The 17399-nt window shown below is 39.5% G+C and overlaps 1 protein-coding gene across 1 annotated transcript; it reads right to left on the bottom strand.

Annotated features, from left to right (window-relative positions):
• Positions 1–5981: 5981 nt before the first annotated feature.
• On the bottom strand, positions 5982–16391 carry arrdc1a (arrestin domain containing 1a). The gene is made up of 8 exons (XM_004558585.4): positions 16203–16391; positions 13184–13294; positions 12883–12933; positions 10173–10327; positions 9479–9661; positions 8744–8920; positions 7786–8320; positions 5982–6659 (listed from the first exon to the last, which is right to left on the bottom strand). The coding sequence occupies exons 1-8, from the start codon at positions 16318–16320 to the stop codon at positions 6622–6624; spliced, it is 1368 nt and encodes a 455-aa protein (XP_004558642.3). The 5' UTR covers positions 16321–16391; the 3' UTR covers positions 5982–6621.
• Positions 16392–17399: the final 1008 nt, after the last annotated feature.

Genomic DNA, 17399 nt, shown 5'->3' with positions numbered 1-17399 from the left:
GGTTGATTCTGTTCATCTGGACGTAGCGTTTTCAGTTGGAGAAACATTTTTAGCCTGTCTCACCCTGTCCCTTTCAGAAGATGACATCAAGAATTGGGCAGACTCCACTCCAGTAAAGCTGCTGGCCCTGACGGTGTCAGTCCCAGGGCCCTCAGGTGCTGTGCTTCGCAGCTGTCTGGAGTTCTGCATCGGATCTTCAACATGAGTCTGAAACTGCAGAGGGTCCCATCACTCTGGAAGACATCCTGCCTGGTTCCTGTCCCTAAAAAGATTAACCCGTCGACCCCCAGTGACTGCAGGCCAGTGGCTCTGACTTCACATGTCATGAAGACGCTGGAGAGACTCATCCTGAGACATCTGCGTCTGCTGGTGGAGCCTTGGCTAGACCCCCTACAGTTTGCTTATCAACCCCATCATCTACCTGCTGGACCAGGCTTATTCTCACCTGGACATTGTTGGAAGCACTGTGAGGGTCATGTTCTTTGACTTCTCTAGTGCTTTTAACACAATCAGACCATCACTGCTGGGGAATAAGCTCACAGAAATGCAGGTGGATGCCCCACTGGTAGCTTGCATCACAGACTACTTAACAAGTTGACCACAGCATGTTCGGCTGAAGGGCTGCTGCTCGGACAACATCCTGAGCAGCACTGGGGCGCCGCAGGGGACGGTCCTATCACCCTTCCTCTTCACCCTCTACACGTCTGACTTCAGGTCCAAGTTTCAGTCATGCCATCTGCAGAAACTCTCTGATGACTCTGCCATTGTGGGCTGTATCAGACGGACAGGAGGAGGAGGAGTGCAGGAGTGTGGTGGACAGCTTTGTTGAGTGGTGTGAGCTAAACCATCTACAACTTAACATCACAAAGACAAAGGAACTGATCATGGACTTCAGGAAGCAGGCTCCTCCTCCTCCCCCTGTCACCATCAGAGGGGCTGATGTAGAGATCCTGGAGGACTACCGGTACCTGGGGGTACACTTGGACTGTAAACTGGACTGGACCAAGAACACCAACGCTGTCTTTAAAAAAGGGCAGAGTCGGCTTTTCCTACTGAGGCGGCTCAGGTCCTTTAATGTTTGTAGGAAAATGCTGACCATGTTTATCACTCTGTGGTAAAGAGTGTTGTGTTCTTTGCAGCTGTGTGCTGGGGCAGTGGGGTGAAGACAGCCGATGCCAACAGGCTGAACAAACCGATTAAAAAGGCTGGTTCTGTCCTGGGTGTCAGACTGGACCTAGAGGAGGTGTCTGTGAGGAGAATGCTAAAAAAGCTTCTTTGTATCATGGACAACCCCTCCCACTCCATGCACACCTCCATGATGGACCATCAGGGCACACGCAGCAAAAGACTCATTGCCCCGAAATGCAGAACTGACCAGTGGTCAATGCAAACAGTGCTGAAGCACCCCCCAAAATGGGCTAAAATCGCCCCTGCCAGGTACCAAAGCAAATAATTCGGTACAAATAATGTAAATATGACGGTGAATCATGAAAGATTGATATCAAACTGATCACTTGACCCATATTACGTTACTCGCTCTTCAAGTGAATCAACAAATGGCGAAATGAAAAGCCGAACAACAACAAAGCTGTTTCTTTAGAGAGTCTCAGCTCACATGTGTTTATTTCATATTTTCAGTTGTTTCCCTCCACGGCTAAACAAAGCGTTTCAGTTATGTACTGATGAACACAACAATGGACATAAGGAGCTTCTTTCAAAGAAAAACTCAGGTAGATGTTATTTTATATATTATGCTTTGTATGTTGTTCAGTATATTTCTATGCAAAACAAGAGGAACTTCAACACACAGCAGTATATTCACAGCTGAAACCAGATATTTACACTTTAGGGAAAAAACATAAAACCAATTTTTTTTTACTGTACAACATCAATTTAAAGTAAACTTGTTTTGTTTTAGATAAATAAATATTGAAATATCTTTCGAATTAGTTAAATGTCAGAATAAAAAGAGACAGAGCTTCTATTTTTATCACTTTCATCAAATTTAGGAGTACATGTACACTAAGTTTAATGTTAATTAATAAGAAAACTGCAGACGATTCCATTCTGAGCTGAAGAAGCTTCTGATTGGTTCGTAGAGTCCATGTGAGTAAACTGGTGGCACAGCTGTGGATGCATATAAGGCAAAACACAGAGCCTGTTTCTGTGACATGGGAACATCAAGAGATGTCAACAAAACACCAGGAAGAGAACTGTGGAGCTCCATAAGTGTGGCTCAGTTTGAATACAATTTGGTGCCATTTGCAATTAAGAAATACAGATTTTCTCTCTTTACTCTTAAAGTTAACAAATGTGTTTTTATATTTATCAATCTAAACAAAAATAAACATTTAGTCTGATTTGATGTTACAATTAAAAAAGTGTTTGTGTTTTGATCTGAAGAGTTTGTAAATATCTGGTTTCAACTGTATATTTGATGATTGTCAGCACAAAGAGGGAGAGAGAGGAACAGAGAGAGATGGAATAAGAGCAGGTGAGGTCAGATGGTTGTTTGCCAAAACTCATCAGAACATGTATCTCGTACCTAGTGTTTCTTTTTAGATACCATTTGTTATTTTTCAAATTCTATATTTATTAAGTTTTGCAGGCTTGTTTGCACAACAAGGATAAATAATTATATAAATTTTTCTCAATCTAAATATTGTACTTTGGTAGAATTAAAAAACAAGTATAGTGCAAGTTTATGATGATTTTAGTGCTGCTATCATCTAGTTCTGATTCTGGTTTGGTCGTGGTTAAATCCTAAGTAGTCCTGATTTTGAACTGTTGTTGTCCTGTTTTAATTCAGGATCAGTTCTGGGTCTGGTTGAATTGGGGTTTAGTCTGCGTGTCTGGATACAGCTCTGATTTTGTTCTGCCTTGCTGCTTAATTAAAAACTAGTTTTACTGCCTTACTTTCAGTTAATGTATTTTGTTTTGCACTATGCATATTTTATATGCCATTAGGTAATTTATTGTGAAAATTCTCATGTAGGAACTATTGTACTACATGTTGGTCCCACTGGTGCACCTGAGGGAGATGCACGCCCATGTTGATGTGTGAGCATGGCAAGTTGAAGCAAGAGAAGCCAATTTAATTCAGAGAAAGTTGTTTCTTAAAAGTATCTGTAAAGTGCTCATTTCTGCCTCAAAGCATGGCTCAGCCAGCGAGGTATGTTTGTATGTTATATAGATCATTTTATGTCTTTATTTCACTCATCTTACTATTTCATTGAATTTTATGTTATGTTTTAGTTCGACGGTGGTGTAGTTTGTGATCAAGGTGAAGCTGTAACAACCCCAAGACCTTACAACTAACATTAAAGCCAACTTCATGCCATCAGTAAAAGATGAAGTCATTCTTTTTTAAACAAAACTCAAAACACAGCCACAGTCATTTCTGACCCCCATCCCACATGCATACGACCCTTTAGGGTTAAGCCCCAGGTGTATAAAATGTCTGGCTCTGCCTATGGAGTCAACAGTATCCATGACACACAACGTAACGTTTGATAATGTGCCGTGCGCTAAAGCATCAGCTCTAAGAGCCGTGCTTAGAGAGCGCTTTGTAGTGAATCAGAAGAATAGACTCCCATTGAGCGAGAGCCGGCTCCTCACTTAATTTCCTTTGGCTGCTCAGCTCTCACACAGTGGCTCAGCTATGCTCCAATCCCTTCATATTGTGGCCAATTACATGCGAGGATATAGGATAATATCATTATGTGAAAAACAAGAGAGGGTGAGAGAGAGGAGGGCTGTGCATTGCAAAAATACATAAATATGGCTGACACCCGTAAACGAAGCAGCATCTGGCTGCAGTTTAAAGACTTTTTTGTCTGAGTCTTGGTCTCCATACCCTCTGGTCTTGGTATTGTCTTGGTCTCTTGACTACAAGTCTACTGCTATCACACTCTTTAATTCATCCACTTAGGTCAGATCCACAAATGTGGAACAGAATTAATCACACCACAATGCACCATGTACACCATGACATATTTGAAGACATACTCGTCCTTTTAGATTTATATGTATAGTTATATCTCTATATTTATCTTAATATTTACGTATCATAACTCTGTTTCCACACTCATTTTGAATGAGTGCTTGATGTTTGTTGTATATTTGCTGCTATAACAACTCAATTACCCTCTGGGATTAATAAGGTTTCTCTGATTCTGATTGCACAAAGTGGATGGGATAGGAGGATGACTACCTTGTTATTCCTCAACTTCACTCCAAATCAGTAACTATAGTTAGAACTTGGACACAACTGGAGGTTCCAACAGAATAATGATCCCAAACACAAATCAAAACTGGTTTATTTAACATTAAGATTCTGCAATGGCTTCAAAGCTCCAACCTCAGCTGCATTGAAAAGTTGTGGACTGCTCTCCAAATCTGTGCCTCAAAACTACCCAAGAGTGGTCAAATATCTGTTCGAAATTTTACCAGAAGCTTGTTAATGGCAACAAGAAGGGTTAGGTCGAGATGGACATTTAACCAAATATTAGTGGTTAACATTTGGTTAAATGTTAAACATTATTTGAGCCTGTATGTACAATTTTGACAAAATGAAATTCTTTTTTCCCAAAGTTATTAAAAATAGAGGCTTTATTCCACCCTGTAAAAAGATTCATCTCCAATATACTTCAATAAAGTAATTGAAGATGGATGACAAAAAAAAAACTGGGGTCAACCATCCAATGAACAGTTCACAAGAGTTGAAGTAAACGTGTGCAGTTAGGGTGGGGATTGGGTTGAGTTGAATGTCAGGGGTTATTTGTGACAGAAGGCTATCAGCTAGAGAGAAAGGAAAAGCTTACAAGATGGTAGTGAGACCTGCTATGGTACAGTTTAGAGATGATGGAAGTTCTTGGGAGTTACAAGATTAGAAATGAGTATCAAAGGAACGGCTTGGGTTGAGTGGGTTAAAGACAAAGCTAAAGAAGAAAGCTTGTACATGTCCAAACAATCCTAAAGGATAGGGTTGGTGTGATAGAAGATTCTAGAGATGGGGTGAAAATTAGCCGGTCTCACTACCATCTTGTAAGCCTTTCCTGTAGTAATTCTTAAAGAGAGCAGCCAAAAGAAGATTGTAACTTTAATATTATTTTATAGTTTAAAAAGAGGTTTCAAGGCATCTGTTGAGCAGTTAGTGGTTGAGCCCTTCCTGATTTTCTTGTTTGCCACATTTTAGATCATTAAACAAATGTAAATATTAGACAAAGATAACAAAGAAAACCAACTGGTTCGTAACCTCAAGCTGAACCACACTTGGTTTTTTTACAGCAGAACAATGATCCAAAACACACCAGCAAGTCCACCTCTGAATGGCTCAAAAACCAAATGAAGACTGGAGTGGCCAAAATTCCTCCACAGAACTGTAAAAGACTCATTGCCAGTTATTGCAGTTTAGGGGGCACACAGGGGTTTCGATTTGTCCCCTTAATGTTAATTACATTCATTTGAAAACTGCATTTTGGGTTCACTTGTGTTATTTCGATGTATTTATTTTTGGGGGGCCTTGGGTCAGACTGGGTCATCTGCTCACCCACTGAGCTAAACTGAAACTAAATGTGTTTAATGATCTGAAATATGTAAATGTGACAAACATACATAAAAATATCAGTAAGGGGACAAACACTTTCACACCACTGTATATTAAGAATCATGAAACACACAAAAAAAAACAAAAAAAAAAACCCCTTTACAAAGTGTTCCCAAAAACCTTCAGTGGCACATGAAACTCCAGGTTTTTGGCAGCCAGTAATAACAAAAACAAAAAAGCAATGGGACATGCTCACTCTGCCTCACACTCTACACTGCACTTAGGCAAAAAAAACAAACAGATGGACTCTGTCAGGCTTTTAGCAGGAATATAGGCAAGTTAGCAAGTGGTGGGTGAAAATGACCGGCTAGTGTAACTGCATTCCTTTAAAAAAGGTCTTAAAAATGCTTAATGAGTCTTAAGTATGACACAATTTATGGGTTTCACAGGTTTATTAGAATCCAAACAGTAGTTGGAAGTTGGAACAATAAATAAATGGGCTTTCAGCATGCTCAAGTGATTCAACAAAGATATATGAAGACAAATCTCAAGTGTTATTCATTATGAAGGCCCAAATATAGCATCAGGTCACACCTGCCTTATTGTGGAACAACTAAAAGGCACATACAGAACCAACATATAATGTAGGTGACATACATGCAGTAGTGAAAAAGAAGGAATACACAACCCCATTGGTCATTTACTTCTATGTCCTACAGCACAAGACATGAAAGTAAATGCCTCAACAGATGGAGATCTGGCTAAACGCCACCATATCATGTCCTCACAGAGCTACATGTAGACCGCTTACAAAAGGAAGTGCTCGTTTAACACAATCACACATCAGCAAACTGATTAAAAGCATATTAAAACAAAACCCTTTCTGAACAAAGCATTTCAAGAAAATAAGGCGACATCTGTTTCATTTCAAATCCTACAGTTTAAATTTGGAATGACATCAACATAATTAAATTCTGGACTTGTTTTCAATTATTATATTCTAAAAAACTAACATGACATCACAGATGCTATTTAATTGTTAGTCGTTCCTGGTTTCTTCTTCTTTGTCCATATCATGTGTTGCAGCTCGCATTGTAAGAAGGAGGAGCCTCTGAAACACACACACCATCAATCCAACTGGTTAATATTTAAACACTGTTAAATACCACACTTTATATATTGCCACAAAACAAGCAGTATGAGCTAGGTCCTTGTATTCCAGTTGACTTTGTTCAATCGGAATACACTCTTGTTTGGACCACATTAGTAGCTGTGGTTCTTCTGATGGATCAAATTACTGCACCTATTTTCACAGCATGAAGCTAGTTGGGTAACTAGACTTTATCCCGCAACTGGACTTTCCTATATGTGAATTTGTAGAGCCAATCAATCTCCTATTAATTTCCTTAAGAGTACTGCTGTGGGGAAGAGCTGCATTGATTCTGCAAAGAGCCACACCCATGGGATTGCTGAGCAACACCACTAACACCTTGCAGTGACTGTATCACACCAGAAACTTTTACTGAACTAAGTTGGGGTTCATGAGACTCTGTTGTTTCTGGTGAACAGGGATGAGCTGATGATACTTTACAATTAGTAAGCCATTGCATTCCACCAACATGAATTCCTGTTCCAAAGAATTCCATGCAGATTGAGATTTTAAACTGGCTGCCATGCTGCACAAAGGTACAAAACATTCCTACAGACTATCACATAATATGAAGCATGGTGGAGGGATCATCATGGTTTGGACTGCTTTGCTACCCAGTCTTTCAATCATTAAGGGAACAATAAATTCAAAACTGCAGCAAGAGGTTTTGAAGGCCCCAGAATATCCAGACCAGTTGCTGGTAAAATCATCATACAGCCATCTATTTATGCTTGCCATGACGGCACAGGTAGCCACTGTAGTATTCTCCCAAAAGATAAGCGTTGCTATTGAAACCTCCACATAAGTGCTGATATAGGACAAGAAATCAAAACTGGATGTCAGAGTCCTGCCTTAACCATTAGTGCTGCATGGCCTAGGACTGTTAAATCGAGTCCAAAGTCTAATAAGCAGCTACAGGAACCATTACTTAAGGAACTTCTAGGAATAACTAAGGGTTCATTAAAGTTGTTGCAGTCGATACTGTGAGTAATTACTCAGCGATGAGGCTTGAACCATCGCTGAAGTTTTTAAAAAGTAGAGTCTACTGATTTCTAGAGCAACAGTGGTAGATTGTGTGGCAACTGACCTTTTGGATAATCTGAAGTGCTGTAGTCTGGAGGCAGGATCTGTGGTGTTGCCACTGAAGTGGTACCATTCAAAGAGGGGTAAAGACTTGTGGGCCCTGTGGACCCACTAAATTCAGGCCCGTTGGGTGCTGCAGCTGGTCCGACTGGCTGCTGGTTTTGAGGAAAAAAGAGGCCTGGTGCATAACTAAATGCATTGGGTGACACCAGTTGAGACTGCCGCTTGTTTTGGAAGTCCTCATTCATCAAGGCCCCTCCCTCTGCTCCTGGGTGGTACTCAGCTGGAGGAGCGCTGGGGGAATTGTGGGAGGATCCCCTAGAGCGAGGGGCAAGACGAGGAGCAGGTTTTGGGGCTGGACGAGGGGGCAAGGTGGGCGAGGAGGCAGAAATGGATGTGTCTAGTGTTGAGTCAGAGGCTGGCGTATCCTCAGTGGAAGGAGCAGATGCTTTTTTGGAAGGCCGTTGTTTTTTGTCTAATGAGACGTTCCCAATGTGGATGGGTAGTGTCAGCATGACATCAGGAGACTTCAGACACACCTGGTTCATCAGCAGAACAAAAAAAGAATGTCGGTTGGTGGAATAGACTCTGATTTTCATTCTTTGTCAATATTAGTGGATGTAAATCTGCTTTGTCAGCTGGTCAAAAGTTTAAATCAGCACAAAATAAATAAATAAATCACCTTTTTTAGACTATGGGAGCTCTTGGCTCTTAGGGATTACTAGAAATTGCTTGTCACTGACCTGATTATTCAAAACCTTGGCTAAACATTGGGATCATCATTTAAACTCTGTGTGTGTGTGTGTGTGTGTGTGTGTGTGTGCATGCACACACACATAAATAAATAATATAGGTTCTTGCAGCCATCCTCATGCTTACAGTATTGCACATACTACTCATAATTTTTCAGACAGGTAGAAAAGCAATACCGAGTATGTATCAGAGAAGGAATATGAACCTACTTTGACAAAATATTCGATCTTTATAAGCTCACAGCCAGCGAGGGAGGACTGAGGCAGGGGAGGAACAATGATCTGCTCCTTCCACTCCACCTCTTTGCCAGCTTTCACCACGCCTCCCTCCACCTTCGCTATTATTCTCAGATCATAGGTCGGCTTCTTCGTCTCATAGGTCACTCTCTGAAAACATACGACTATGGATAGTCAAAAACTGTGATCAGTGTGTTTTGACTGCAAAATACAGCCCAAAGTCAGCGTGTGATCTCACAAATAGGCTTCTGGAAGAATAGTCAAAATTCTCATAAGCACACTTTCAAACATTGTGGAAAGCCTTCCCAGAAGAATTGAAGCTGTAATAGCTACAAAGCCTAGGCCAACATCATATTAGAACCCTATTCATTAAGAATGGTATGTCAGTTAAGTTAAGTAATGCATGCAAAGACAGATGAACAAATACTTTTGACATTCAATTAACTTATAGAAGAAAATGCCAGAAGGGCCAGTCCTGCTAAATGTGAGCAGGACTGCTAGTAGCTAGCAATAGTAAATTTAGAAACTGTTATTCCTATAGTGTCAGACTCAAGTTTGGTCTTCTGTTGGGTTTATCGACGCAGCAATCATATTTAGAAGATATAGAAAATAAGTTTAAAACATGGATTGTAAATGTAAAAACATAACACTAAAAGTGAGAAAACTAATACCAGAAGGTAACCAGAGTTAAGGAGATAAAGTTCCAACCTGCATCAGACTGGCTGCCATGTTGCCAGTGTTCTTCCCAGATTGGTTGTGGATGTTGGCGGTCACCTGAATGATCTCTCCTGGTGTGTAACCCTTCATGTGCGTCTGAGCCCTCAAGACTATTGTGCCAGTTTTCATCAACATGTAGGTGAACTGCTGAGTCACTGCAGATGAGCAGGTTCCCTATATGGGTCATGGCAAAAGACACTTTGAATAGTATAATTGACTTTAAATTAATTTGGTGAATCTAAATGCCAGTAAGTACAAAACAAAGCAAATAACACTCAAACAGTTTCTTGTCTAGTTATTCAAAGGATTAGAATTAACGGTTCACACAAATGCAGAACTCTAGATTCCCCATTTATTGCATTTAGTTGACAACTGCACACCTGCTCTTCATCAGACTCTACCTCCTCCCTGTCCCATTGTTTTCAGCTCTGCACCTGCCCCATGGGATGAGGAAGATGTGCAAGTTCTCTTGTGTTCTTTGTCCAGTTATCCAAAAATCTAGAGTTTGTGGATTCATTGGAACTATTTCTGATAAACAGCAAAGTGTTAGGGTTGGTCCAAGCTCCAAATCAAAAAAACAAAAAAACTTGGCTGTTGTGTGTTTGAACTCTGAAGACTAATTAACTCAATGTTTAGGACCAACCATTCAGGGACTGAATACAGACATACAGCTACAATGTCTCACCCATATATCTGGCACTTCATTCAGGTTCAGAAGGCTTAGCAGGAAGAAAGCTTTCTCTGTGGTGTAGTCCTTGGAAAATCGTGGTGTATCAATAAAAGCCCTCACTCTGTAAATGATCCTTCCATAGATGCCTTCAAAAGACGTTGGAGCAGTGGCTGTGGGGAAGAAGTGAACTGTGTTAGTTTGTAGTTATACAGTAGTGTGAACTACAGTTTTTAAAAGAGTTACAGTTTTTGCAGAAAGAGTGAAGAGCACCCAGGAGCAGGGATATTTTTTCCTCAGGCGGCCACAATATTAGTAATCTGTCATTTTAGATTTAAATCCTTTTAATGTCTGGAAGGGATGTTTGAGTAACTCCTCTAAAATGTGTTAACCCTCAAGTAACACACTTATTGAACATGAAGACTATAAAGACTTGTTGAAGAATGTAGGGACCAAAAGAAAACATTGTGAGAATAAATACTCAAGTAAAATACAGATACCTCAGAACAAAGTAATTGTACTTTGTGCTGTGTTTAATTAACCTACATGTACAGCTGTGCTTTAAAACATTGTAAAAATGTAACCAACTCCGCTTTCTGTTTGTGTTTTTGTCTATAAAGTAGTATAAGACATGGTTTCAGTCAACACTAACTCCAGTCCTTTAACTCATTCACTGCCAGCCATTGGCAGTGAATGAGTTAAACCCATTGACTCATTCACTGCCATTGACGGCTATAGACGTCAATGGCAGTGAATGAGTGAAGCTGTATAGTTCTGATACTGTGTGCATGAACAGTAATAACAGTAATATTGGTAGTAGCATAACTTGCAGGGAAAAAACTAACTACCTATTTTGGGGCACCAACATTTGAAATAGCTTTCACTGGATTTGACTGACACAGTCCAGGGAGTTTTTATGTCCGAGCCGCTGAACTGAATTTAAAGCTATAATCCATCCAGATTAATTCCAAAATAGCTGCTGAGTTTTGACACCTTTTCCCAAAAGAACTATGATATTAATTTATAAAGTATAGAGCTCTTCTCTTTATTAACCTTCCAAATCTTGACAAATACAGAAACAAACCAAAAAACAAACAAACAAAAACTTGGTAGGCACCTGCCAGCACTCTAGGAGTGAAAGCAAACAAGCTTAATGATTCATATCAGATTCACAAAAACTGGCTTGACTGGTTCTGAGTTTCTGTGATCCTAGCTACATTACATAAAAGGCTTCTTGTCTTGTCTGCATGTCATCTTGCAGACATGCACCTACACAATGACTAAACACTGTTGCCTGTGTTCTATTGTGTGACAGCCAAAACAAATCAAGACAATGTATAGAAAGGAAGTCAAGTATTTTATTTCAGGCAACAGTTTTGGCACTGAATAAAAAGTTAACAAGTCTTCAAATGGTGATACTAAAATATTTCCTCATTATTCAACTGTCTCGTCATCTTTATGCACAGTTATCTTAAGAGTCCATAACAATTAATGGTGTAACCAGGGAGTTCTCTCAAAGATTGCATTGTTATGAGTCAGTGGAACACACTGTATACTGCTGACGTCACAGTAACCATTACAGGGATGGTAGTGGAAAGCATCCACCAGTCTCTTCTTAGTTAGACACCATCATGGCACCTCATTAAACTCATGTATACGCTCTGCAATTGTGGCCCGTTCCAGAGAAAAGATGACTGATGGCAGGTTATAAGGGCCAAATTATCTGTTGTGGTGGCCCCAAAACGAGAACTGTTGCAATTGCCTTATCACTACTGATGGACAAAATTCTGACAGCGTCAAAGATTTAGAGTGACCTTATCTCACAGCGTCAGTGCTGCCCAGCATACCTATGTCAGTGACGCAGTCAAGACTCACGACTACACTGTTGTTTTTCAACACAACACTGAAAAATGAACAACCCAAAGCCTTGCTGAAGATCAAATAGTCAGGCAAAAATGTAAAAACAGAAGAAGAAGAGGCTAATAAAAGGAACAAATTTCTGAGCAGGTTGTAAACAAAGAATCAATTTGATCTCTTAACCACTTTATCTGGAGGTTAAACTAAAACCACCCCAACCATCATGAGAAATAACCCTTCACTAGCAGTGTGCGGATTGATATTGAAATATCGATTCTTCCAATACCAGTAATTTATGCTCGAAAATAGATTCTCATATTAAAATATCACCATTTTAGTACTTTGGGGTAAATTTGTAGTTTTTTTATTAACAGGAACACAGTGGAAAGAAACTACATCATTGGGATTATCTAAATTGGAAGGAACTACCTCCTCTTACGCATTTCACAGTCATATGTGAAATACGGCTGAATAAATGTGTCGCAGCCTCTGGCGTGCGCACTCACAATGGCTGAGCGTAAACAAAGTCATGTGTGGACGTATTTTACCTCCACAAACAGCCAAGACGCGATGATGATACATGTGGCAAGAAAGTGAGGTGCTGTGGCAACACCACTAACCTCGTCAAACATGTCAGAGTAAATCATATCACAGAATATGACGAGCGTATGTTGAGGCAAACTGACGAGACAACAAAAGCATGCATATTGTGTGTGTGTGTGTGTGTGTGTACACACACATATATTTTTAACATTTTGGGAGGAAAAGAAAACCAGTCCCATCCTCACAACATGCCAGAACATGTCTGACAGACTGGGAAATGAAAGGGGAAAATAAACACATGCAAAAATATCCCATCAACTTCACCTACCTGGTATGAGAAACTTGAAGGGAAATGTGTGCATTCCCTCTTTCAGGGTACCTATTTGGGACACAAAGCACAAATAAAATCCTTTGATGGAAACAGTAACAGTTGCTCTGTTGTTTCCAAACAGTCAGATATGCCTCAAGGCTGCAGTGGAAAATGAGAAGTTGTAATCTTCACATATTGTCACATGAACCAGTTCCATTTGCAAATTTGTCTTAATTATCACAACAAACCATCTCACAAGGAAGTATTTTGTGGACACTGGACATTTGCACACGGTTTTAATTAGCATTTGGAAGCACACCTTTGTCTGCCACTGAGATCGTGCTGTTGAAGTACTGCTCCTCCATCGTCCATGCTGTGTCATTGAACTTATTGGTGATGCCGCAGAAACCATTGCAGTTCACTTTGATAGCTGCAGATAAGAAAATACACAAGTTTAACTACAGACGATTCGTAGTAGCCACAGCAGGAAACGCTTTTCGTAATCAGTCTTTTCCTCAAGGGTGTGTTATTGGTCTGTTTAATGGCATATTGCTCCAGATTTATACAACATCAATATGTGCAAAAGACCTGTAATAAACACCCTTCAGGAGAGTTTAGGATGCATTATTTGATTTGGGAAATAGCCTAAGCCAGCTAATGTTTTGTAACAAAAACAGACCAAAAACCAATTACTGGTCAAAAGTATAAAGAAAGCTTGACTTTATACTGAAAACCATAAAATGCTTGAACCAGATTTTCACCAGATTAGGAAAGGCAGCCAAATATTCCACAACATTGTATTGTTCCTACAGTCTACTGTTGGTCAAAGTCTGAAGGTTATTCAACTAGTCTGAATGCTTTATTACTGTTTTAATGTAATCCTTCATTAACAGAAACAAAGGTAACCATTACATAAAATCCAGGTCCTACATTCTATGAACATAAAAAAATACCCCTGCTTTACAGCTACAATGTTAGCCAAATTTGTTTCCATTTTGTTCATACATCATTACTTATTTAAGCCGTTTTGTGCTGTTGGTGCCTTTGGAGAACCATCTCGATTGAAAAATGATCTAACGAGTAATATGGTTTGTTAAAATAATGACTTACCAAGAAGTTTGGGCTTCAGCTTTTGTGATTAAAGTTTTAGAATTGAGTTATGGTGTCTATTACTGAATGCCAATTAAATTTCACGTGTTTCAGCATATGCTCAAAATAAAGGCACATCTACCTCTGAAAGAACATACCAGCAACAATAATACCTGCTAATAATGTCCAGGACCTACAATGTGGTGATGTTTGTCCAGAAATTAAATGGTTGACATCAAGGTAAGAATGTCCATCTTTTCAATACAGTCTGTGGTCCAAATACATGTTGTTATATTCCCAATTTTAAGTCACATAAAAATGTTCAAAATGTTCTCAGTAACACATTTGAGTTAACAGCAATAGAAGAAAGCACACTGCTATAATGATGGCATCACATGAACAGAATGAAGAGCGCCAAAAACGTTTAGAATATTAAACACAACCTTTACCAGTCTCAAGAAATCCCAAAACAGAACAAAACATGTGAAAAGTTGTTTGTAGGTTCTTCAATAAACTGGCTGTTTAAGTGAATAGTGGTGAGTGAAACTAAGATTTTTATTGCAGTGTTAATATTTTTCAGTGGCACGTCTCATCACAGTACTTAAAATAGTTTAATATACCATTAGTATTTTAAACGGTGAAACTGTAGCATGTAGCATAAGAGATCTTGAGCCGACAGTCCGACCAGCTTTACCTGAAGAGGAATGTAAACAGACCAGAGGCCTCGCAAGCATTCAAAGTAACAAAACACAAAGACGCCACTCAGCAGGTTGAGAGCTACAAAGAGTAGAAGAAACCTTTCCCTTGCAATCTGCATTCAAATGTGTTACCTTTTATTGTCCTTGTTGACACAGTAGAACCTTTGAGATGTTAAATATCCCAAATAAGAAGAATGAATAAGTGCATTCAGATGGATGAGATGTTGCTTTTACAGCAATCTGGACAATGACACTCACTTTTCCTGTTTCAAGTTTCATTTTGGTCTCTTGATGACAGTCTTAAGTATGTTTAAATGTACAGTCTGACTATACAACACTACAAAATAAATAAAACAGCAGAACCAATTAGACACTGCTCAACGCCAGTGCATTACTTTAGAGCAGGGGTGTCAAACTCAAATACACAGTGGGCCAAAATTCAAAACTGGAACAAAGTCGCGGGCTAACATTAATATTTACTGAAATATATTTATTCCTCCAGATATAAGAATGAATCTTTTCTTATGGACTCAAACACGTTTTGCTGAAAAACTGAATATGGAACAAGCAAAGCTTAATACTAAACAATATATATATTAGCTGTATAATAGTAGGCCAGCTCTGATAGTAATTTGGTATGGCTTCGCGGGCCAAATGTAATTAGGCTGCGGGCCAAATTTGGCCCGCGGGCCAGAGTTTGACACCTATGCTTTAGAGGGTCCCTTCAGAGAGGGGGGCCTTGACACAGAGCCAAAACTGGAATAAGGCAGCAAAGTGATAGAGTATTTAGTACAGTCGCCTCACAAAAATGTCCCTGGTTAAAATCCTGGTTGGTGCTTTTCTTTGGGGACTCTGATGCCTGTGTGGGTTTCCTCAAGTTAGTTTTCACCAAAGCCAAGCATGTTAGGTTAATTAGTCATTTTAGATTGAATATGAATGTCGGGTAGGTAAAGAGAGGTGTATAGAATACAGTGCTGCAATAATGTATAATTAAATTCATTTTCTGAGCTAATCTTTCAACTTTTAACTAAACTTAATCTACACGTAACATAAAAACAGTAGGAAATCTATGCTTATAAAGCTGAGTAGGACTGAGGAGTTGAACTAAGAATCATGTTAAACAAATTATAAACTATCAAAACAGAATATTTACATAGTCCAAAATCCAGGTATTTTGCTGTAATTTAATGAAAGACCGTCAATTTGTGTTTTGGATAGTTTGGGAAATTGGGATAAAACATTGAACCAAGTGTTACAAAACACAGAAGCAAATTTCCCATTAGGCCTCATTAAACATTTTCCATTGAATCAGTGTGCAGAGCTACACCGCGGTAAACGGCCAATGAAAAATCATATGCAAGTTTTAGAACCACAAACACAGAACACCACAGGATGGCTTTTCAACCTCTGAGTGATCTTCAAATAGAAGAAGTTATTTCTAAAACCAGGCGTGGGAACAGTGTAGGAATTACGACTCGTTACCAAATCAACTCACTTCCTCGTTTCTCGAGGTCGACGTTTTCCCACCTGCTGAGCGCAGATGGCTCTTACCTTTACACTGCAGCTGTTGGCCCAGTTTTACTGTCACGGTTCCAGAGATGGACTCTCCCGGACTGTACACTTCTTTGTTTTTCTCAAAGGCAATCTTAAACTCCTGAAGCTTTCCCATTTTCTCACCCGACGTAATGCGAAACAAGACTGAAAATCACCTGTGCGCACAGGCGACAGCACTCACTTTTACCTCCTCGTCCCCACCCCTTTTAGTGACGTCATGTTCACCGGACAAACGTTACATAAAAGACTGCTTTTTCAGGCGTATTAATAACGAAGTTGTCTCTTAGCATATCTCTTAGCATAAAACAAGTAAAGTTTTCCAAAGTTTCATTTTCTTTGCCTAGTATCATATGCCTGAAAATATCTACATGCATAAAAACCCATTACACTTACCTGCAGCACTCACAGCCTCTGTATTCTCATCGTAGATCAACTCCCAGAACTTAATGGCTGAAGGAGAAGGACCGCCTCACAACCATTAGCAATTCCAGAGTGTTTTTCCCCAGAAACTGGGAAGCAGAATTGACGACGACACACCACATACACCATCAGACCAACTGGTGAGCACTTAAACACTGTTAAATTAGGGATTACTTTATTAATCCCTCAGGTGCGGTTCCTCCGGGAAATTCAGTGGTGTCATTAAAAATGACACTTTTTACATTAACACAGCTGAATGAAGCATGAGCCAGCTGAGGGCAACTGTAACATTTAAGATATTTAAGTATTCTCGGTGATATTAAGGTTAGCAGTGAGCAAACTAAAATTAACCCATCAATTAACCGCCTTGAGGCAACTTTTGTTGTGATTTGGCGCTATTTAAATAAAATTGAATTGAATTGAAACCAACAATATTTTCTCCAGACTGTTTTTTTTTTTTTTAATTAAACGTAACTCAGCTGCATCCCCAGAAGGTCTCTTGTTTGGTGGGTTTCCATAACAGGTTAATATCAAATGAGCTTAGTTGCATTTGGATGAAGCTTATTAATAAAACCACGAGGTTGTATTACCGCATACTTACCTTGTTCTTATGTTAAAACAGTTAAGTATGTCAAAGACAATTAATTATCAATGATACCAACGTTGTCTTTAGATAGTGACATTTATGCAATGTAGTATAATGTGCTGATGTCATTAGGGAGTGCTCTTGCAGATTACATTCTTATGACTTAATGGAACAAAGTAACAGCTGCT

The sequence above is a fragment of the Maylandia zebra genome, linkage group LG12, assembly GCF_041146795.1.
Source record: "Maylandia zebra isolate NMK-2024a linkage group LG12, Mzebra_GT3a, whole genome shotgun sequence".
NCBI lineage: Eukaryota > Metazoa > Chordata > Actinopteri > Cichliformes > Cichlidae > Maylandia > Maylandia zebra.
This window is presented reverse-complemented; position numbering and strand designations above follow the sequence as displayed.